General features: G+C 40.6%; 1 protein-coding gene across 3 annotated transcripts in view; it reads left to right on the top strand.

Moving 5' to 3' along the window:
• LRRC8C (leucine rich repeat containing 8 VRAC subunit C) overlaps positions 1–7,946 on the top strand; it is a 77,441-nt gene extending 69,495 nt beyond the window's left edge. For all 3 annotated transcript variants that reach the window (XM_087447837.1, XM_004420867.3, XM_087447826.1), the window contains one exon: positions 1,314–7,946. In XM_087447837.1, the coding sequence (XP_087303963.1) occupies positions 1,317–3,587 (2,271 nt within the window). In that variant the 5' untranslated portion in view covers positions 1,314–1,316 and the 3' untranslated portion in view covers positions 3,588–7,946. The remainder of the gene's footprint in view (positions 1–1,313) is intronic.
• The last annotated feature ends 14,469 nt before the right edge of the window (positions 7,947–22,415 follow it).

The following is a 22,415-nucleotide window of genomic DNA, read 5'->3' as shown; positions in this document are numbered from 1 at the left end:
TGCTCATTTCTGAGTAGTTAACAGCTTCTGGAAAATAGATCACTGGCTTTACCCTCCTGGGATTTAAAATAGGCACATTTTAAAAATTATATCTTTCTGGGGCCAGCCCGGTGGCATAGCGGTTAAGTTCGTGCGCTCTGCTTCAGCGGCCCAGGTTTGTCTGCCAGATCCCAGACTGGACCTACACGCCACTCAGCAAGCCCTGCTGTGGCGTGTCCCACATATAAAGTGGAGGAGGATTGGCATGGATGTTAGCTCAGGGACCATCTTCCTCAAGCAAAAAGAGGAAGATTGGCAACAGATGTTAGCTCAGGGCCAATCTTCCTCTCCAAAAGAAAAAAAAAATATTTATATATATGAAGATTGAAAGAGAAATATGACATCAGAAGGCTGAAAGGAACTTCGAGATGGTCTATGTGTCACCCTGTTACATTGGGCTGTTCTCTGTACAGCCATCCTAGCAGAAGCTTGGTGAAATGCGTGGACAGTGTGGAGAGGTGGAGGAATAGTAGGCTGTAAACAGGAGACACGTCTCAATTCCTGCTCTACCATTTCCTAGCCATGTGAACTTGGGCAAGTTACTTAAGTTCCCTGAACCTTAAGTGGTTTCTTCTTCTGGATAATGAGGAGAATATTACCTACCTCCCTAGCATGACAGATGCTAGCCAATCACATGCCTTTGTACAGAATATAAAAAGGCATCCTGGGGCTGGCCCGTGGTGTAGTGGTTACGTTTGCACGCTCTGCTTGGGCGGCCCGGGATTCACGGGTTCAGATCCTGGGCACAGACCTGCGCACCACTTATCAAGCCATGCTGTGGCAGGCATCCCACGTATAAAATAGAGGATGATGGGCACAGGCATTTCTTCCACATTTCCTCCTTCCAATCCTTTTATTTCTCATACACAAGCTAATATAATCTTGGGAGCCATCCAGTTCAAGATTGAGTCTGATAAAGGGATGTACTTCCCAGACCAGTAACTGATTCTCCCAGACTCCAGTGACAGAAAAAGATGCAAATTTATTAAAATATGTGAATGTTCTTTAAAGATTTATTTTGTTGTGAATTGTTCCGTGTCGTAACAAAACTGCTGTGTTTTATATCATAACTTAAACATGATGAACAAAGTCATATATTTCATTTTTCCAGCATGTGGGCTAAGAATAAAATCTTGGTGCTGGAATTGAACGTTGTATTCTCCAGGCAAAGGAAATGGACATTTATTGGATGTTATTGCTGCTTTCTTCACCCTAATGACATTATGAAAGCTCTTTGAATAATATAATTTGAAAATATTGTTTCTGTGTTTCAGGTCATGCAAGACAAGATAATCTGCCTTCCGAAAAGAGTTCAGCCTTCTCAGAACCACTCTTCCGTCTCGAATGTCTCTCAAGCAGTTGCCAGTACCACCCCACTGCCTCCACCTAAACCATCTCCTACCAACTCCGTCCCGGTGGAAATGAAAGGACTGAAGACGGATTTGGACCTTCAGCAGTACAGTTTTATAAACCAGATGTGTTATGAGCGAGCCCTCCACTGGTATGCCAAGTATTTCCCTTACCTTGTCCTCATCCATACCCTGGTCTTCATGCTCTGCAGCAACTTTTGGTTCAAATTCCCTGGTTCCAGCTCCAAAATAGAACATTTCATCTCAATCCTGGGGAAGTGTTTTGACTCTCCTTGGACCACACGGGCTTTATCTGAAGTGTCTGGGGAGGACTCAGAAGAAAAGGACAACAGGAAGAACAACATGAGCAGGTCTAACACCATCCAGTCTGGTCCAGAAGGTAGCCTGGTCAACTCTCAGTCATTAAAGTCAATTCCTGAGAAGTTTGTGGTTGACAAATCCACTGCAGGGGCTCTGGATAAGAAGGAAGGCGAGCAAGCGAAGGCCTTATTTGAGAAGGTGAAGAAGTTCAGGCTGCATGTAGAAGAAGGTGATATACTATATGCTATGTATGTGCGCCAGACTATACTTAAGGTTATAAAATTCTTAATCATCATTGCATATAATAGCGCCCTGGTTTCCAAAGTCCAATTTACTGTGGACTGTAATGTTGATATTCAGGACATGACTGGATATAAAAACTTTTCTTGCAATCATACCATGGCACACTTGTTCTCAAAACTCTCCTTTTGTTACCTGTGCTTTGTAAGTATCTATGGATTGACATGCCTTTATACATTATACTGGCTCTTCTACCGTTCTCTAAGGGAATACTCTTTCGAGTATGTCCGGCAGGAGACTGGAATTGATGATATTCCAGATGTAAAGAATGACTTTGCTTTTATGCTTCATATGATAGATCAGTATGATCCTCTGTATTCCAAGAGATTTGCAGTGTTCCTGTCTGAAGTGAGTGAAAACAAATTAAAGCAGCTCAACTTAAATAATGAGTGGACTCCCGATAAACTGAGGCAGAAGCTACAGACGAATGCCCATAACCGGCTGGAATTGCCTCTTATCATGCTCTCTGGCCTTCCAGACACTGTTTTTGAAATCACAGAGCTGCAATCTCTGAAACTTGAAATCATTAAGAACGTAATGATACCAGCCACCATTGCACAACTAGACAATCTCCAAGAGCTCTCTCTACACCAGTGCTCCGTCAAAATCCACAGCGCGGCACTCTCTTTCTTGAAGGAAAACCTCAAAGTCTTGAGCGTCAAGTTTGATGATATGAGGGAGCTGCCCCCTTGGATGTATGGACTTCGGAATCTGGAAGAGCTGTACCTGGTTGGCTCTCTAAGTCACGATATTTCCAAAAATATCACCCTTGAGTCTCTGCGGGATCTTAAAAGCCTTAAAATTCTTTCTATCAAAAGCAACGTTTCTAAAATCCCTCAGGCAGTTGTCGATGTTTCCAGCCATCTCCAGAAGATGTGCATACATAATGATGGCACCAAGCTGGTGATGCTCAACAATCTAAAGAAGATGACCAACCTGACAGAGCTGGAGCTGGTCCACTGTGACCTGGAGCGCATTCCTCACGCTGTGTTTAGCCTGCTCAGCCTCCAGGAATTGGACCTCAAAGAAAATAATCTGAAATCCATAGAAGAAATCGTTAGCTTTCAGCACTTGAGAAAGTTGACAGTGCTAAAACTGTGGCATAACAGCATCACCTATATCCCAGAGCATATAAAGAAACTCACCAGCCTGGAGCGTCTGTCCTTTAGTCACAATAAAATAGAGGTGCTGCCTTCCCACCTCTTCCTATGCAACAAAATCCGATACTTGGACTTGTCCTACAATGACATTCGCTTTATCCCACCTGAAGTCGGAGTTCTACAAAGTTTACAGTATTTTTCCATCACTTGTAACAAAGTGGAGAGCCTTCCAGATGAACTCTACTTCTGCAAGAAACTTAAAACTCTGAAGATTGGGAAAAACAGCCTATCAGTACTTTCACCGAAAATTGGAAATTTACTATTACTTTCCTACTTAGATGTTAAAGGCAATCACTTTGAAATCCTCCCTCCTGAACTGGGCGACTGTCGGGCTCTGAAGAGAGCTGGTTTAGTTGTAGAAGATGCTCTGTTTGAAACTTTGCCTTCTGATGTCCGGGAGCAAATGAAAACAGAATAACTTATTTTTGTTTAAAGTTTGACTGACATGCTTCTACCAAATACAGTATAAATAATTAGATAGTCTTAATGCCTTTCCTATTTTATTTTTATTTTTTCTTTTTCACACGAAACAAAATGTACACAAAGATTGAGTAAGGAGTATGTGTTTTTTAATAAAAATTTAATTGTATTTTTTCAACATTAATATTTTAAAGATTTATTTGTCCTGAAACGTAATGTATCTATTATTGTTTTCTACTGAAAGAAATAGATAGTTCCATCTGATCGGTGTTTTTGGGTTTTTGGTTTTTTTTCAATTCATTCTTGTGAAAGGGAGGGAATTTTAAGTTGCATGCTTTTTGGTATTTTTTAAATAGATGAGGATATTTTGCCAAGGTCATTTTTAGCTTGTTTACACCCGTAAAGAGTCCTTGTTTTTGTATTCATTGTGTCTGTACCAAGGAATCTGTGCTAGTTATTTTAATAACAACTGCCTTCTCCATTTTGGCCAAGTCCTTCATTCTACAGAAAACTCTTATCTGGAGTTTAAATTCACATAAGTGCATTGTCACAGACTATTATTTTTAAATTTTCCCCCCACCTCCAACAGAACCCTAAATTATGTTACTTCATATACCTGATAGTTCAAGTTATCCTTCGGCAAAGATATTGTAAGTGGGTGAAGAAAATAATCTTCCATAGTTGGCATGCTTGAATTGGTCATTTATAATTTAACTGATTTGCATTTTTACCAACATTTTAAAAATATTTAAAAACTAAATACAGAGGCTCCCCGCCCACCCCGACCTTGAATTTCAATATGGCTATATAGTACTAGTGAACAACCTTAGAAAAGCTAGATTTATTTTAATTAAAATAGTTAATTAAATTTAAAAATCAGAATTAGAAGCCTGTTTTTTGAGTAATTTAATCATCTTTAATATCTTGATATGTGGGTACGTCAGATGGAAAAAATTTCACTACTAAATCACTCTGTTAAAGAGCTGGTGCACTCCACTCAGGCCCGCTGACTCCTCTGGCAGTGTGGCAGTGGTAATCTATTCAAGTTCTGCCTGTTGCACAAAATAATCCACTTATATATATTACACACACACATATTAATCAATTTCCCTCAAGTCTGCCCTTGCTGTGAATGCTAGTGATCCAAGCACAGGAACTCTATCTGCTCTTTTTGACTTAAAATAAGTATCTTATCTAAAATGGTTCTGTTACTTTTTTTTTAAGTGTGAATACATTGCTAAGTGGATGTCACTTAGCAATAATTTTTGCCTGATTGTCAGCAGAGCTTTTATTTATCTTGGTACTTAAAAATACAACAAGTATGGGTCTTAGGCAAAATTTTTCACTGACAATTAAGCTGTGTGAAATAGGAAAATGAAAATACTAGTTGTGCCCTCAATCTGGGACCAATACTACTGATCATGGGAATTTTGTTTTATGTACCAAATCACATTGACCATTTTCCAAGCCCTAGTCTGATCTAAGAAAGTTGCCTGACTTAACAATGAAAGCAAGTAGGAAGATGATTGGGGGTTTCAAAATGCTGTTTTTAAATTTGCCCTTGATCCTGGTGACTTTGCTCAACAATGCTACTTTAAATCATGTATGGAATACAACTATAGGAACTACTCAATACATATATTGAGATATATGTACCTCAATCGTGTTTTAAATGTTATGATACATCGTGGGTGAAGGATTTGGAAAAGAGATGCTTTTCATTTATTTAATAATCTAATCATGTAGACCAAAGTGCTTCACTGTTTCTGCTCTGTGTTAAAGCGTTAGAATGGTGATTTTGTATAGCTGATTTATTTCGACCTGGAATTGAAATGTGTTTAAAATAGTAACATGGATATATTTCTTGTAGGATAAAATATTCAATTCCAGAATATTGTTAGGATCCCGATTATTAACAATGTGTTGTATTTAGCAACATAGCCCTATCTGTTTTAAACAAACAAACAAAAAACCTGGAAGATTGTCCGTGGCTGAGCATGATGAAAACACTGTGTTGAAAGGTCAGCTTAGGTAACTACTGGTAAACCTGGGTGCACTGTTTTTGTGGATAAAATTTATAGTTGTTTTCTATATCACCCTTCAAGAGGGATCTATTCAGGTTAAAAATCATATTTATGCTGAGGTCTTTATCTGGTGTTAACTCGTAATCTCATATGGGTTCATAACTGAAGTAAGTCACTAATAATTAGTTTTTATCACTCTTAACAATTTGCTCAAAATTCCAAAAGAACTTGGTTTACATTCTTAATGAGTTCACAAGCTGACCCTAAACCTAATAACCTAATAAATAAGTTCTAAATGACATCCAATAAATCAGTATACTTCTAACTAAAAAGGAAAATTCATAGATATTTCTGTTAGATTTTATAAAAATTCAAAACTCTCAAACTTCATCTTGAGTCTAAATTTTCTGACTCTGGCCCTTTTTAATATTGTTGATTTTTGTTCACATTCTTAAATAAAAAGCATTCAATTACTGTTTAGCTTTTAAATAGGAAACTCAGGTAAACGAACTGCTGACTTTTCTGAAGTCCTTTCACTGATCAACTCAGTATAACGGGTGTTGACCTAACCCCTTTCTGTATTTTATAAGTGCTCTTGCTAAAAAAGAACAGCTAGCTCTGTTTCTCCAGGCTCTGTAGAGTGCGTGAGAAAGTGCTTATGTAAATATAAAAGCATTGTATGTATTTATAACTCCAATGGCTGCCTGAAGCCCATAATGGGTATACTTTCTGGTCAGTTTTAATGGTTAAGTGTAGAACAGACAATTGTCTGGTGATGGGCTGGTTGAAACAGAGCATGTAAGTACATCCCAATGGAACTCGCCTAAAAAGACCACACCTCAGAAAACTAGCTATGTGTTGAGTTTTGTTTTTAACACAACACTTTTAATATGAAGGTTCTTGATGCAGTGAAACCTGTTATTTACAATTATAATTTTTTTCTTATTGCTCACCCACCCTTTTCCCTGGGATTACATTAGTTATTGTAACGAGTTCTAACAGTTTACACAGCATCCTGTGCCGCATCCTGAACTGCTTCTTCAGAAAGGCTTGGAAAATATGCCTGCTATGAGTATTTTGTTCATGTCAAGGTGCCTCCTCACCTGCCCCTCAAGCCATCTTTGTAGAGAGGAGCTTGAATGGCCTGGAATGTTCTTTGTGTTACTTGGGATGAGGAAAGTCCACATCCTTGCAATACGCTCTTTTAAGATTTCTGATATCAAGAAAGAGAAAACAAAACCTTTACTTGTATCTCTTGTTACCATTTCCCCCAAGAGGAGTTTTGCTGTTATTTTCCTAATTCTAATATAAGAACAGTCCATTTTTAAGTAGTTTATGTTACTCTCTAATTTCATACCAAATACCTGCTCAATAGTAATGGTATATTTACTTAAACAGCGAACATTTATGATCTATCTTTATGAAAACTGTCAGCAGTACTTTGTAAACAGATAAAATAAATTTCAATATAATTTCAGTTGTGTTTAGAGACTAAGTTAAGGTTCAATTAACATTCCCCTATTAATCCTGAATGTGATAATGCTATTCAAGCAGTTCATATTTTTGGTAGGTTCTCAATAACTCAGGGTGGGATTCCATACTAACTTTAAGTTGGCGAAACAAATTAACGACACAGCACAGTTATTAGTAAGGGGAATGCCTCAAGGGTCTGTAAGATTTTCTCATCTTTTCTTGTCTATTCAGAAACATTGTAAGAAAACTTGGACAGTCTCTACCAGACTTGCATTAATTTTTCAGATTTAGGCCTCAGTGACGTGCTTCTAATACAATTTCATACCAGCCTTCCAAACTAGGTATCCACTCGTACTCCATCTTCCCAGAACAATTAACAGATAAAGGCAACATCCTTAAGTTCATTTTGGGAGAGGGAAGAGGGTCTCCTTCCACCCCAAGGAATTTTTTTTAATCAGAGGACCACGAAAAGGGGGGTATAACTTTGAACAATTTAATTTGCTGGCCATGTTAAATAACAGTTCCTATGCATGGTTTTTAGTATGGTAAAAATTTGCTTTCTTCTGAATACCTTTCCCTTTCCCACCTGATTCTGCCTCTTGCCTGAATATTTTCACTGGGGTTGAAACTCAATGCCTTATGTGCTCACTCAGTTTTCTTTCTGCAGCTTGTTTTTTCTCACTATCTGTGTGTGTTCAGATTGTGTCAAATGCTGGCAAAACCTCTAAGACTGTCAAGAAAATGCTTGAAAGTTGATTTGTCCTAGTGCAAATTCATGATAAAATGTCTTAATGTTATTTGGCTATGTAATATATAGGAACAGAAAATAACTTAAATAAAGTCGTTTTTGTAATTTAAAATTGAGATTTGTCCCTTTCTTACTTGTTTTTAGAAATCATGTTTCTCTGTTGCATTTCTCTTGTGTTTTTTCATAAGCTGTTACAAAGGCTCCCTGTACTCTGCAGGAAATGGGCTGCATGCAAAATTTCACTTTGTGTTGAGCTAGTTTCTGCAATTGTGACTAATTATTTCCTTCCTTAATTCACTGTCCTGCATCTACCTAAGGTGCCTCTGGAGTTTCATTTGAGTAATTAGTGCCTTAATATGTAATCTGGTGTGCAATCTCTGTGCATTTGCCAGATCAGATTGTACAATTACTGTCCAGCCCAGCTTTCAGTAAATACTTTTATGGTAATGATTATGGTTACTTAAAGGAATCAGAATGCTTCTACACAGCTAGGATGCCTCCCGTAGCAAACTACGTACACTCCAGGGTTAGGAAAGCCCTTCATAAGAAAACTTTATGTACCCCTTATGCGTAAGAAAATTGTGATTGGTAACTTTTGAAGCTAAGTTGTGACTTTAAATATTTTTCTATAGTCATTTATGACTCATTTATTTTACTGATAATCGACTGATAGTGCTTTGGAGAAGGACTATTGAGATGAGGAAGGATTGAGTGTGGTGAGAGAGGCCAGGTAAATGTGTATGTCAGAAACTTAGAAGGGATTGTGTGAGAGCTCTGGGGAAATTTTGGAGACCGGAGCTGGGAAATGCAAATCCAGTGATTTCAGTGCAATTTGCACATAAGACTCTCTGTCCACGGCCACCTTCCACTGTTCCCATCTTCCAGTCCTTTCATTTATACAGAATATTGAGAGAAACACTGAAATAAATTGATTCAGTTGTTCATTAGCATTGCCTAGCAAGATAGAAATAAGCATCTTGGTTTGGGTGGAGAAGTACAGGAAGAGGGAAGTCACTAAAGCCAGTTTGAGACTCTGGGGGACTTCCACAGCCGTAGCATGAGGCCTGCATATTTCTGAACGCAAGTTTGAATGTCATCCTAAATATTCAAGTGGGAAAAAAGTGAAAAGCTGTTCATAAACTGCATTATTTTTTTGTGTAAATCTTTGAATACAGGTTATACTTTAGATTTCATATTTAAACATATTTGAACAAAGCAAGGTGCAAATAAACATTTATGTGATCAGGCATACCGTAAGTGATAGAGTACATTCAGAGTTTGAATATTTTGCATAAAAGATACAGCATTAGGCAAAGTATTTATTACCAAACATCTAAACCAAACTGGCCATTCTAATTATTTTGATTCAGGGATTCTTCTGTTATAAAGTTTGGGAACAAGTAGAAGATGGACTTTCTCTTTAGTTTATTTTTTTAATCCTTTAAGGAATTGATTTTATTTCAACTCAAGTTACATCTAGACATCACCATTAAAACAGTGTTTAGTTCAATTCTTATTGGTAGCCTCAGGTAATATAGATCTTGGGAAAAGAGACACAAGAGGCAACATGTAAGTTTTTCACTTTATATCGCCTCCATAGTTCTTCTAAAAAAAAAAAATCAACTTCCCAGCAGTGATTTTGATATAGAAAAAAATTATATCTTCAATCTGAATTGAAAAGGTTCTTGGGATTCCATTATAATTTCACATAGACTATGTAGTTTTGTTAAAATCATACTCTAAATAACATTTGGACAGCTTTGAACATCTCAGGCTGATTTAGTCCAAGAATAATTAAAACCAATGCAAAAACATGAAGATATATTCATTGTAAGTTTGAGGAATAAATGCCCACAAATTTATAAAATAGTTGATGAGTTCCGTTTGTGCATATTGAGTTGTACGTATAAATTATCTTAGTGATTTAAATTGCTTTATGAGAAATACTTCATGGTATAGCCAATCTCAATAAAAACCTGAAAAGCTATGTACATCAATGACCTCTAAGTGGTGTTAAAGAAAAAATCATTCTGACACTTGTTAAAATGGTAAGGAAGACTTTATTCAAGACTTCTTGTTTATTCAGGATTTTTTCTTAACTCTCCCCAGGTTCTAGCCTCTGGTGGTGTAACTCATCGACTTTCTAGGTAGTCATGTTCTGGGCCTTAACAATATCAGCATGGTAACAGATTTAGTTGTTCTATGCATCCAGAAACAAAGAGAGGATGTTGACAGTCTCTGCTTTAGTTAGGAAGTATTTAAAATGAGTTGATGTTTGTGAAATTGAAAACTAGAATTTCAGCTGCAATCAAAACTACTCAATGTAAACATTAGGCTACATAAATATTTTGTAAGTCCAGATATCCTCTCAAAGAAACTGAATTGGTGTCAAATGGGAAATATGAAGAATGCCTTGGGGCCTCCTAATAAAGGGTGCTCAATGCACTCTCTGAAATTCAGGCTGATGTGTTACCCTTCAAATTTTAGCAGCAACAATGTTAAAACAATCAAATCTCAAGTACAGCAAACCAGCTAGACAATTATTTTCAGATAGTTCTCCCTAACTCAGAAACTGCTAGTGACTATAGAGTGCTTTAATGTAAATCTGATCAAGAACTTGCATCCAAAATACCTGAAAGTTGACTCCAACACCTTATGGTTAATGCTGATAATGGCATTCTTAACAGCACTGACTACACCATAGTCAACAGTTGTTAAGACAGAAGTTGCATTCTGGGTTGTCTTAAAATTGTTAGAATCATAAACATTTTTTTATGTGTACAGGGAGGAAAAAAACATTACACAAAAGTTTATCTGGGCCTCTATAAATGCTTTAAATAGGCCTGACAATAAAGGGTTATACGTTATCCATGTACAGTCATGCACCGCCTAAGGACGTTTCGGTCAACGACGAACCACAGATACAAAGGTGGTCCCATGAGATCAGTACCGTATCACCCAGGTGTGTAGCAGGCTGTACCATCTAGGTTTGGGTAGGTACGTTCTATGATGTTTGCACAATGATGAAATCGCCTAACAATGCATTTCTCAGAACGTATCCCCATGGTTAACTGATGCATGACTGTACCTGAATTGATTAGACAGGAACACATAGAGTGTTAGATGTTCATAGAAATGCCTCTTCTATCTTCAGTTCTGTCCATCCAAACCTAATTTTGGCTCTAGATTTTTTAGAAGAGTTTTAAGGCTTATTTAGAACTTCTCTAACGCTCTCTACCTGCCTCATTATTTAAGGCACTTATCATTTGTACCATGGTTATTTTAGGACCTATCTTATCTCTCCTTCCAGAGTTGGAGGCCCAATGAGTACAGAAACCAAAACTTATTTGTCTTTGTGTTTTCCTAAAGTGCTTCCCACTGTGACTTGTACAAGTTGGGCTCTGAAAAAAATATTGCTGAATCAACCAAGAGGCCCAACTCTATGAAGTGAGGGCCTTAGAACTGTGAAGGGCCGTCATTCGTGTTCAAGCTGGTTCCTAGACGTATTATTTTCCTAGGGCTGTTATAACAAAGAACCACACACTGGGAGGCTTAAATAATCAGAAATTTATTGTCTGAAAGTTCTAGATCAAGGTGTCAGCAGAGTTGGTTTCTTCTGAGGGCTGTGAGGGAGAATCTGTACCAGGCCTCCCTCCTATCTTTTGGTGGTTTGTCAGCAATCTTCGGTGATCTGCCCTCAGATCTCTGCCTTCATCTTCTCAGGGCTTTCTACCTGTGTGTATCTATCTCTATGTCCAAACTTCCCCATTTTATAAGGACACAGTCAAATTGGATTAGGGCCCACCCTAATGACCTCATCTTAATCTGATAATCTGCAAAGACCTGATTTCCAAATAAGGTCACATTTACAGGTACTGGGGTTTAGGACTTCAATATCTTTTGGGGGGACAAAATTCCATCAGTAACACTGGGCAAGATATTTCTCTTTCTTGATGAAGCTATTACACTCCAGATTTATTAGCAACATAGAATTTTTCTATATTTTGACTACTTGAGGGGATTGGCTACTCCAGGGGCTTTCAAATGGTGTTCCAAGGAGCTCTAACTCTCCACAAAGTATCTCAGGAGGACTCAGGGATGGGATAGGACCCCCCCGTTTCATAACTGTTCCAATTACTATTGCCATGTAACAAACCACCCCAAAACTCAGTAGAGTAAAAACTATTGTATGACACTCTCAGATTCTGTGGATAAGGAATATGGGAAGGACACAGCAGAAATAGCTTTTCATCTCTGCTCCACAATGTCTGGGACTTCAGTTGGGAAACTCTATGGCTGGGAGCTAGAATCATCTGGAGGCATCTTCACTCCCACGTTTGGCGTTTGATTCTGACTGTCAGCTGGAACCTCAGCTGGGCCTCTGCATACAGCCTGGGCTTCCTCACAGCATGGCAGCTCCAGGGGAGTCAGAGATCTCACATGATAGCTTGGGGCTCCAAAGCAACTATTCCAACTGACAGAAAGGATGCTGCATCACCTTTTATGACCTAGCCTCAAAAGTCACATCACTTCTGCCAAGCTCTATTAGTTGAAATAGTCATAAATCTTGCCCAGTTTAGGGGCAGTGGAGAGGGGACATAGACCCTACCTATCAATGGGAGGAGTGACTCTGTTACATTGTAAAAAAAAAATGTGTGGAACAGGAGATATTGTTGTGGCCATCCGTGAAAAATACAGTGTCACACAATACAACCAACCTCTTCAACCATTAGGCAGCACCTCTCTCTGACTCTTTAATATTTACTAGCAATTGTAGATAAGAAATAAAGGATCCATAGAGGCCCCGTAACACTCAAAAAGATTGTGCGAACACAATCTTTCAGCATATCCAGTGATTATTGTAGAAAACCAGAAAATTGAGAAAGCAAGCATTTTCTTCACCCCTTTTCTTTGTTTCTTATTACTTTGGGCAAGCTAGGAGAGCCTGGCAGAATTTCTATTATGAAATAACTAGAAGAAAGCCATCATTTCATTTTATTGCATCACATTTTAAAAATCATCAACTTTTTGACATAGTTTAAACTAGGTGCTTTCACAAATTTTATTTGACTATCGTGCTTCTCCGAATGTCAGCCAAAATTTCCTAAGTTGCTCGGAGACACATGTGTACACACACATGTACACACCCCTAGTCTGTGACTGACACAAATTAATAAGAGGAAAAGTCTCATCAATGTCTGTGGTGAAAAGTGAAGAGACCTGAGGCAGGTGCCTTAGCCAAGTCCCTCAGCTTCCCTTCTCATCCAGGCACCGAAGTCTGCTCCCTGCCCCCTCCACAGTCTGACAAACCCTCACAGCAACTGGAGGACAGGCAGCCAGAGCAGGTCTCTGAAGCTTCTGACTCCCTACTTTGCAGCAGCCTTCTCTGGTACGTCCCATCCTTCTAGCTCAGAAGGAACATCTGGGCGTTGGAAAAAGTTTTCTAGGAAACAATTACTCATGAGCAAAGGGACCAGGAATGTCCCAGAGATGTTCTCCAGCAGACAATTAAAACCAATGACTCGAAGCTGGGCAGCCTGCCCTGTTACAGCCGATGTGAACTGAGTCAATGTAATGCTGCATTGAGATCTGTGTTCTCCCTCCAGCCTACTAAATCTTCAAGCCAATTCACTGAGGGCTCCCCTCGCTCATGCTCACTCTTATAAAATCCACTGACATAGTTAGCTCATTCAGAAACAATAACTATTTAATAGCACGTCTGCCATCATAAGGTTGTACCACAGATGTCAGCTGGAGTCTGAATGTCTCTTAAGATTTAGATGACATCGGCTATACTCCCTATCCCATGCCCTTTGGAAGTCCAGCGCCCTCCCCAAAGTTTCACAAATTTCTGGTGTTTATGGTTTCAAGCCACTGGCTCTGAACCTCTATTTCTACAGACTGTCTTCCACTCATCACCTCACCATTCCACATATTTGATACCTGTTCTATAACTGAAAGACGAGTCTTCCCTGTTCCTTGAATTCCCCCAACACTCACACTAGGCTTTGGTGCACTTTAGAGACTTTAATGAAGGGTTGGGGACACAGCAGAGCATTCACGAGAGCTGTGCAAGCCACTTCAAAGCCCCACATTTGTAAAAGCCCTTCGGCCTGTCCATGGAGTTATTCAGCCACCCCTCCAACATCCCCCATCCATCCACTTGTCTTCCCTCTCTCCAGCCATCTCGTCTTGTTTCTGGTCCCCGACCCCAGTCTCAAATTCCTCACTTCCAGCGCAGGGCAATTTAACTTTCCCTCTTGTTTCGTGGCCTCTTGCTGTCTATCTCCTCACTCTCACCCCTTTCCCCCTGGCAGCTTATCAGAGTTTTTCTCAACACATTTTCATCCTGTAAGAGGCATTCTGGTGTCTGTTAAATTGTTTCATCAGCCTGTTTGTTTTAAGTCGTTGCTGTGACCGGCATCTCTTTGACTGTTCCTCCCGTCTCCTTCAAAATTCCTGGCCTTTCTCCTTCCCTCTGAATATGCCACATCTCCACATTTAATCCTCAGCCCTTTGTCCCCTTTATCCTTAGTCCAGCCCTCAGGGACCTCATTTTCTTTCAGGGCTACCTCTGCACCCTTTCTATAGCAGCTCCCCCATCTCTGCCTCTAGTCACCACTTCTCTTCTACCTCTCACCTCCAACTGTCTTCTGGACATTTCCACTTGTCCTGTCATCTCAAGCTTAATGTGTCTGAGCGCAAACCTCATCTAAGCATAACTGTTGTAACAGTAACAGCTTCCTAAATGGTCTCCCCACAAACCTCTTGTCCCTCCATCCTTGCTTTCTCCTCTTCTCCATTGCTAGACTAGGTTTCCAAAGTGTAATTCTGATCGTATTGCTCCTCTGCTCAGAAACCTTCCCACTGTCTTCTTAACAGTCTGTAGACCTTAGCCTGCCTTTCAATATCCACCGCAATCTAGGCTTGACCTGCATTTCCAACACAGGTCTGGAATCCACAGTGAATTCAAATCCTCACTATCCATTTACCTGATATACGACCTTGGGAAAATTAATGTAAACTCTCTGGCCTCTGTTTATATTAAAGACATCCATATTTTGGTCCTTCTCAGGAAGTACTAAAATGTTATGTATGCTATGCTGGCAACATCCCCAATTCTGTCCTTATGAAGTTGTAAATTTCTTCTCATAGTTGATCACCGGTCCTGGTTCTAATCAAGGTAAAAGCCATCTGTACTCGTGAACTTGTACCTATATACTCAGCCACAAGTCATGGCTATTTTCAAGGTCTCTATGATGTAACCTAAGGTTTGACAGCAAGAAAGTAAAATAAAATGTCAGTGTAATAATGTATGCAGTCAGCAACGTGGATGGTCAGCTATATCGTGGAGTGGTTGGTGGGGGCTGTGAGGAGGAGTGGGTGGAGTTAGGGAAGGATGGCTTGTTCTCTTTTCTCCAAAGTTCAAATGCTGACAGGTAACTGGAGATACAGAGGGTTAAGACTAAAGCCAAAACTCTGGTTGCCCCGTAGCATCTGAATTCAAGCCAGAGTTTGCATCCCATCTCTGCCACTGTCTGGATTTGTGTATTGGAGCAAATCACTTAGCTCCTTGAGTCACAGTCTCCTCATCCATAAAATGAGCAGGGCTGTCGTGATGAGTAGTGGTGTGATGTACACCATGGGCCTAGCGCAATGCTTGCACTCAAGAAATTTGCTAGCATCACGATGACTATGGACTGAGCTCTGGATAATGGAAAAAGTAGCCTACAATTTTGCACATTTTCCTAAAGTCAACACTTACTTAACACCTAGAGTGTGCTAGGCATTGTCTTAAAGGCAATAAGGTTGTACCTTTGCCCTCAAGGAGCTGGAGCATCCCAGGGGAGTCACGGGTAAGCAGTGACCATTAGGCAGTGAGATGAGGGGTGTGGTAAGTGTGTAAATGTGGTATTCTGGAAACACAGGGGCTTTCTCAACCAACCGGCATCTTCTGAGCACTTTCCAGGTACCAGACACTATTCTAGGTGCTGAAGGATCAAAAATGGATAATATAATCCCTGTTTTTAAACAGTTCATAATCTAATAGGAAAAGATAGCTATGTAGTCAATGGTTACAGTGTGTTACAGGAGCTCACCTAGAAGTCTGTTCACACATGAGCACAGGGGAGGGAGTGGTCAGAGTCACCTGGGTTAGGAATGGTTTCAGGTGACCCTGAGCTGAGTCTTGATGCAGCTGACCCCCAGGCAGAAATGAGAGGACTGTGGAGAAAGAGCTTTTTGGGTGGGCACAGAGGCCTGAAAGACTACAGGGTGTCACTGGAGGGCCTGGGGGCAGGGAAGGGCCAGGAGCCATTGGAATGGAGGGGAAGTGAAGACAGGAAGAAACATCAGATCAGCTGGAGTGTGCCCTGTGTGTGCCACCCACCAGAGAGCTCCTTCCTTTATCCTTCAGGCAGTGGGAAACAGGAAGGAATTTAAACCCATCCTCCGTTACATTCAAAGCCTGGATAATCTTACAGGGTCTCTCTGAAACCTTCCTCTCTGTTTCCAAATCCTTGTAAAAAGAAAGAACTACCAGCTGATCTTTCAGAAAACCAAAGCTGCAGAAAGAAGCCAATCCTCAGCAGATTGACAATGCCCAGAACAAACTTGGCCGTGCAGAATGAGGCTCGTAAACATTAATGTGTTGCTTTAACTTGTCCTTGGCATTACTGGACCTCAGGGAAACCACCCCGCAGACTCATTCTCATTGTCCCCGCCTCTTCCTCTTCTTTCACACCCTAGTTTCTTCCTTTGCTTTGCTGCCATTTTTTTATTTTTTTTATTTTTTTTTTTTTTGTGAGGAGATCAGCCCTGTGCTAACATCCGCCAATCCTCCTCTTTTTTTTTTTGCTGAGGAAGACGGCCCTGGGCTAACATCTGTGCCCATCTTCCTCCACTTTATATGGGACGCCGCCACAGCATGGGTTGCCAAGCAGTGCGTCGGTGCGCGCCCAGGATCCGAACCAGCGAACCCCGGGCCGCCGCAGCGGAGCGCGCACTCAACCGCTTGCGCCACCGGGCTGGCCCCCATTTTTTTTTTTTTTTTAAATAGTCCTGCTAATTGCAGGAAATTTGCTCTGTTTAGAGTCTGGAAAGTTATAAATGAAACCACTCAATTAGACTAAACTCCGAGTGTCATTCTCAGGGCAAAACTCTCCTCCTCCCTCTGCCCCTGCACGGGTGGTATTGGGGTGCTCATTTGGAGGTGCCATTGATCTTAGGACACACAACAGTGTACACGGTTTGTATGTGCCCATGCTCTCTGAACCCTACTCCTGGGTGAGCCCAGGCTGCCTGCTTGAGTCATGTGGGCTGGATGGTCCAGACCAGGAGATGCAGAAGAGGATGTGGCTCAGCTCAGCCAAGTGTCCCCATCTGACTTCTAGCTCTTTTTCTGTCCCCAGAGAAAAGGTGGAGCTTCCTTGCCCATGGAATTTAATTTCCCTTTCCCATTCTTTACAACTCTGCATTCCTGCCCAAGCTCCTGGGGAGAACGGGACTTGGTGTTTGGTGTTCGTCCGACAGCGCTCTGCAGAATCCCTTTGTTCTCAAAACTGAGGGCTTTGACAGGCCTACTGGGAAAACTGCATGTTGAAAAGCTAGAGGGCATCCCCCTCCTCTGATGGTACCATTTCTTAGTGTACTTTGCACTCCCTGCCTCCCCCGGCTGAGGCTCAGGCTCTGGCAGGCCCCCAATGAACCGACCCAGTGTGGACTATCGTGGCCACTCTATGCCCAGGGCTCTAATGAGCCACAGAAGGGCATGCAATCCAGGCTGGAGGACATGAGTGGTCAGGAGATGCTTCCCTAGAGTAGGTGACGTCTGAGCTGTATGTTGAAGGACATGTGGGAATTGCTCAAAGAAAATTAGCCAAAGGAGAAGAGCAGTCTAAGCAGAGGCTAAGAGATGTAGAAGGGAGCAGATCCAGAGATTGGAAAAAGTTATCTGTTGATAAATGCTCTCCAGAACAATCTGCGATGATGGAAAAGTTCTACACTTGTGCTGTGTAAAACGGTAGCCCCAACTACATGTGGCTATTGAGCAAGTGAGGAAGTGAAATTTTTATTTAATTTTATTTTTTAAATTTAAATTTAAATAGCCACATGTGGCCAGTGACTACTGTATTTTTTAAACCACTTTATTGAAGTATGATTATCATACAAAAAGCTGTACATAATTGATGTATACAACTTGATGAGTTTGGAGATAAGTATACACTTGTAAAATCATCACCATGATCTATGCCATAAACATCTCCATCACCTCCAAAAGTTTCCTCCTGCCTTCTTTATTTATTATTTTTTATGTGTGATAGGAAACTTAGATCTACTGTGGCTACTGTATTGAACAGCACAGCTCTGGCTGAGATCGGCGGCTAGATTATGTACGTTGTTTTTTCCTAGCAAGTTTCATTTTCATTCTAAAGGTAAAAAGGAGTCATTGCAAAATTTCAAAACAAAGTAATTACAGGAGTAAACTGAGAAGAAAGATTACTGGCAAATTTGGAAGCAAAGTAATTTGGCCAGTTTTTTAATGCATTCACTTTCCATGACCTTCTTAGAAAGGTGACAAAAAGGAAGCTTATAAAACAAACATTGCCATAAAATTCATCTTTGGAAATGACCTGACAATGGAAACTACCAAACAATTAGCTCACCTACAAACCAATAAGTAAAAGATAGACATCACAGAAGGAAATTGAGTAGATGGCATTAATGGACCATTCACTAGGGCTTGCATACAAATGGCCAATTAAATGTGTAAAACAGTGTTCAACCTTACTAGTATTCAAAGAAGTTTCAATGAAAATGAATTCCTGTTTTTCAACAACCAAGTCAGTAAAGTTTTATTTTCAAGACCATATATTGTTGAGAATATAGGTATAAACAGTGGCTCTCTTAAACGTCTTTAGGAGAATAAATTGATACATTCTTTCAGGAGGCCAGTTTGGCAGTATTTTAGCAAAAGACTTGAAAATGTTTAAGCCAGCTATTCTGTTTCTGGGAATTTGCCATAAGGAAGTAATTAGGGATTCTTGCAAAGATTTATGCACAAGGCTGCTATGTCTGTATTACGTACAACAGTGAAAAAAATGACAACAACCTAATTGTGGTTCCCAATAGATTTATTCGATAAATTATGATACAGCTACACAACTGAACACTACACAGCCATTAAATGTCACGTTGTGTGTGAATACACAACTGCATGGGGTAAATGTGTGTAATATATTTTTTAGTGGAAAAAAATCAAATCCCTTTTAGAATGTAAGATTTCAGTTGAATATAGAAAAATTGTATGAACAGAAAAAATACTTGAGGAATATTCACCAGAATGTTAATGGTGTTTATCTCTTAGTAGTGTGATTATGAGTGATCTTTATTTTTTTCTTTATGTTTCTCTGTATTTTATAATTTTCTACAATGAAAATCTGTGACATTTAAAATAGAAAAGCATTTTTTTAAGTTGAGGCTGTTAATTATGTCTGTAGTGGTCATTTGTAACAGAAGTAATTGAAAGTACATAATTGCCACACTTCTGCTACACTAGATAAAATAATTAAACTGGTGGTAGACATTGGCTTGTCTGGACTTGTGGACAGTAGAGCTTTTAAAGAGGATAAGTGACTTTGGAGTCCTTTCCAGAAACTCTTCCCTGCTGTTGGTGGCATCAGAAGTGCTTTAATTAATCACGATAAAATGTTTTCAACCAGAGATAATTACGTATACAACAATAATCTTGCAGCCAGGTAGATGGATGGTTTATATAAATAGAAGGGATTTTTACCTTTGTTAGGTTCTTCCTAATATTTTAACGCAGATGTATCTGGAAAAGAAGAAAGGAGAGTGGCAAGGAAAGATTATCCAGAGACCAAACAACTGGAAACTTCAGCTAATGGGAAATTCTTCTGCCTTTGACTTTTAGGAGAGAATGGGAAATGTCAAGAAAGTGACTCTAAATTGAGAATTGCTCATAACCAACTTTCAGGATATTTCTCAAGACTTTGCCAACTCAGACTAGTCTCCAGACTTTCTACATCAATATTTGTCATTCTATCCAATGAAAATAATTCCTAATGATGAATCCGAAATTTTGAAGGATTTTCATTATCAACTAAAACAGATTAAATTATGTTCTATATACTCTACTTACTATGCAGAAGGAAAGGAGGAAACAAGGGGAGGAGGGAAGGGAGGGAGGGAGGGAGAGAGGGAGGGAGGAAGGGAGGGAAGGAAGAAAGGTGGGGGGAGGGGAAGGAAGGAAGAAGAAGGGAAGGAGGGAGGGAGAGAGAGGAATTATATAGACTGGGAAGACTGGACCCCATCCAAAGACTCACATATCAGCATAGAGATCTGGCTTCCAAGAGCCTGGTACATCTCTGTGTAGTCTGGTCAAATGTCCAGTATCATACTCTGTCTGTATTTCCCTTGGGGAGTGAGAGCCCTATCTCACAGCCTCCCTCCTCCTCTAGCTCGCTTGGAGGCTCGTAGACATTCCAAGGCATTCATTCCCATTCCTCCCCCCCTGACAGTCACTCCCCCCAATTTAGGACCACAACAGGAGACTTTCTCTGCTCTTAATCTCCCTTGATGCTCCTCTGGGATTAGCTGATGAACTCTAGGCAATTCTGCTCATAGGTTTCACTTCCAGTTCTGTTTAGTGACAGAAATGATTCCTGTTTTGGCATTTAGAAACTTTATTAATTAACAATGACTTCCCCTTCTTCTCCTGGTTCTGACAGATACTTAGAGGGGAGAGAAGAAAAAGTAATCTTCTATTTCTAAAGTGACTTGGGTGGGTAATAGGGTTTGAGCTTAGAAGCGGAGATAGAGTTTAGTCGATGGACAGATAATGGCAACTATGGGTCGCAGCCAATTATTCTGTTGGAGTTACTATTATGTGAGCAAGCCTGGTGGGGCAGGACTGGGTTATATGTGGGTCTCAGTATGTAAGGAAAAACAAGGACAGCATAAGAGGGCTGTGAAGAAACATCCCTACTTATATTATTTTTAAGTACATTTTAAATATGTGCTATCAGTAGATGCTGAGGCAGAGGCAGTGTAAAATGAATGAGCAAGTTCGCATTTTTGAGAGCTCAACACAGTAAGTCTAACCCTGCCTCGCAGCAGGCTTCATCCAGAGGCTGCTAGATTCCTGACTACTATGAATACCTGGGACCCAGTTCCCTGTCCTCCCAGCTCATGTGTGCACACACACACACACACACACAAGCACACACACACACACTTCTAGCGTGTGGCAAAAACAAGTCAAGAGCAAACAGCTCCCCCAGTAGGACTGGATTCACCTTGCTGCGTCCAGTTCTCTGATGCTGTGGTTTCTGACTCCTGGCTTCTGAACTGCGTGTGCCAGATCCTGGCTGAGGAAGACTCGGCTGATCTGAGATTTCTGTTCTGTACAGCCCAGGATTTTGATCCCTGTTGGGTTTGCTCCTTGAAACTTGACTTCTGTTTGCAGAAGTTTCCTGCTCAGCAGAATTCCTAATTCCATGCTCTGCTGGCTACTGCGCCCAGTTGCTATCTGTACCTCAGGGCCAATTGCACCTTAGATTTGGCACTCATGGTATCTGCTAAGGTATGTCCATGCCCTTAGAAGGTATGGCCATATCTTAAAAGATGCCTTACTTTAGAGTGTTACTCCTCATATAAAAATGCATGTCTCCCTAAATTTAGGTGACCCCTCCTCTCTCTACTTGTCTATAGTGGTCTTCCTAGATATCGGGGACCCTATCTCCTCACTTGTACACGCTATAGCCCAGATGGACTAAGAAGGTTCTACCCTCCCGTCCTTCCTAGCATAGGCTTTTTTCTGATCTTTTCTGAACTTAGCTTTTTCTGAGGTAATTTACCCTCACCTTTGCAAAAAGGAGGTACACTTAACTTTGCGTGGCAAATACAGTCTGGGAAAGCTATTAGTAAATCAAATATCTGTTCAATAGAGATCATAACTAGTGAGACAGAGCAGCACATGGAAAGACCACAGGCTTTGGGATGAGTGAGAGCTTCTTTCCAAACCACACTCACGAACTGTGCGATCGTGGACACATTTCTTAATCTCTGCGAGCCCCCATTTCCTCATCTATGAGAGAGAAATAATTCGTGCTTCATGGGGTGGTTAGGAGGATCAAGCAACATAACACATGTCGGGTGGCTAGCAGGTAATAGGTAACAGGCTTCTAACAACTTAATTGTTTTCTCCTCACCCTTTCCCTGACTTCTCTGTGGCTCTAAATAGACACCTTGGAGAATTCAAATGTACAGTGTATAATGTTCATATAAGTTCCTTGAAAGCCAGAACTTGTCTGCATCCCCAAGGCCTGGTTCACGGCACCTAGCTGATGTTCATAATATAAACAGTTGATAGACACTCAGTTGATGGGGCCGGCCCTGTGGCTTAGCAGTTAAGTGTGCGTGTGCCACTACTGGCGGCCCGGGTTCGGATCCCAGGCACGCACCGACACACCACTTGTCGGGCCATGCTGAGGTGGTGTCCCACATACAGCAACTAGCAGGATGTGCAACTATAACATACAACTATCTATTGGGGCTTTGG

This window comes from Ceratotherium simum, chromosome 2 (genome assembly GCF_057802395.1).
Source record: "Ceratotherium simum simum isolate JZ-2026a chromosome 2, ASM5780239v1, whole genome shotgun sequence".
Classification (NCBI taxonomy): domain Eukaryota; kingdom Metazoa; phylum Chordata; class Mammalia; order Perissodactyla; family Rhinocerotidae; genus Ceratotherium; species Ceratotherium simum.
The sequence above is the reverse complement of the archived record's forward strand: the minus strand, read 5'-3'. Positions and strand labels throughout refer to the sequence as shown.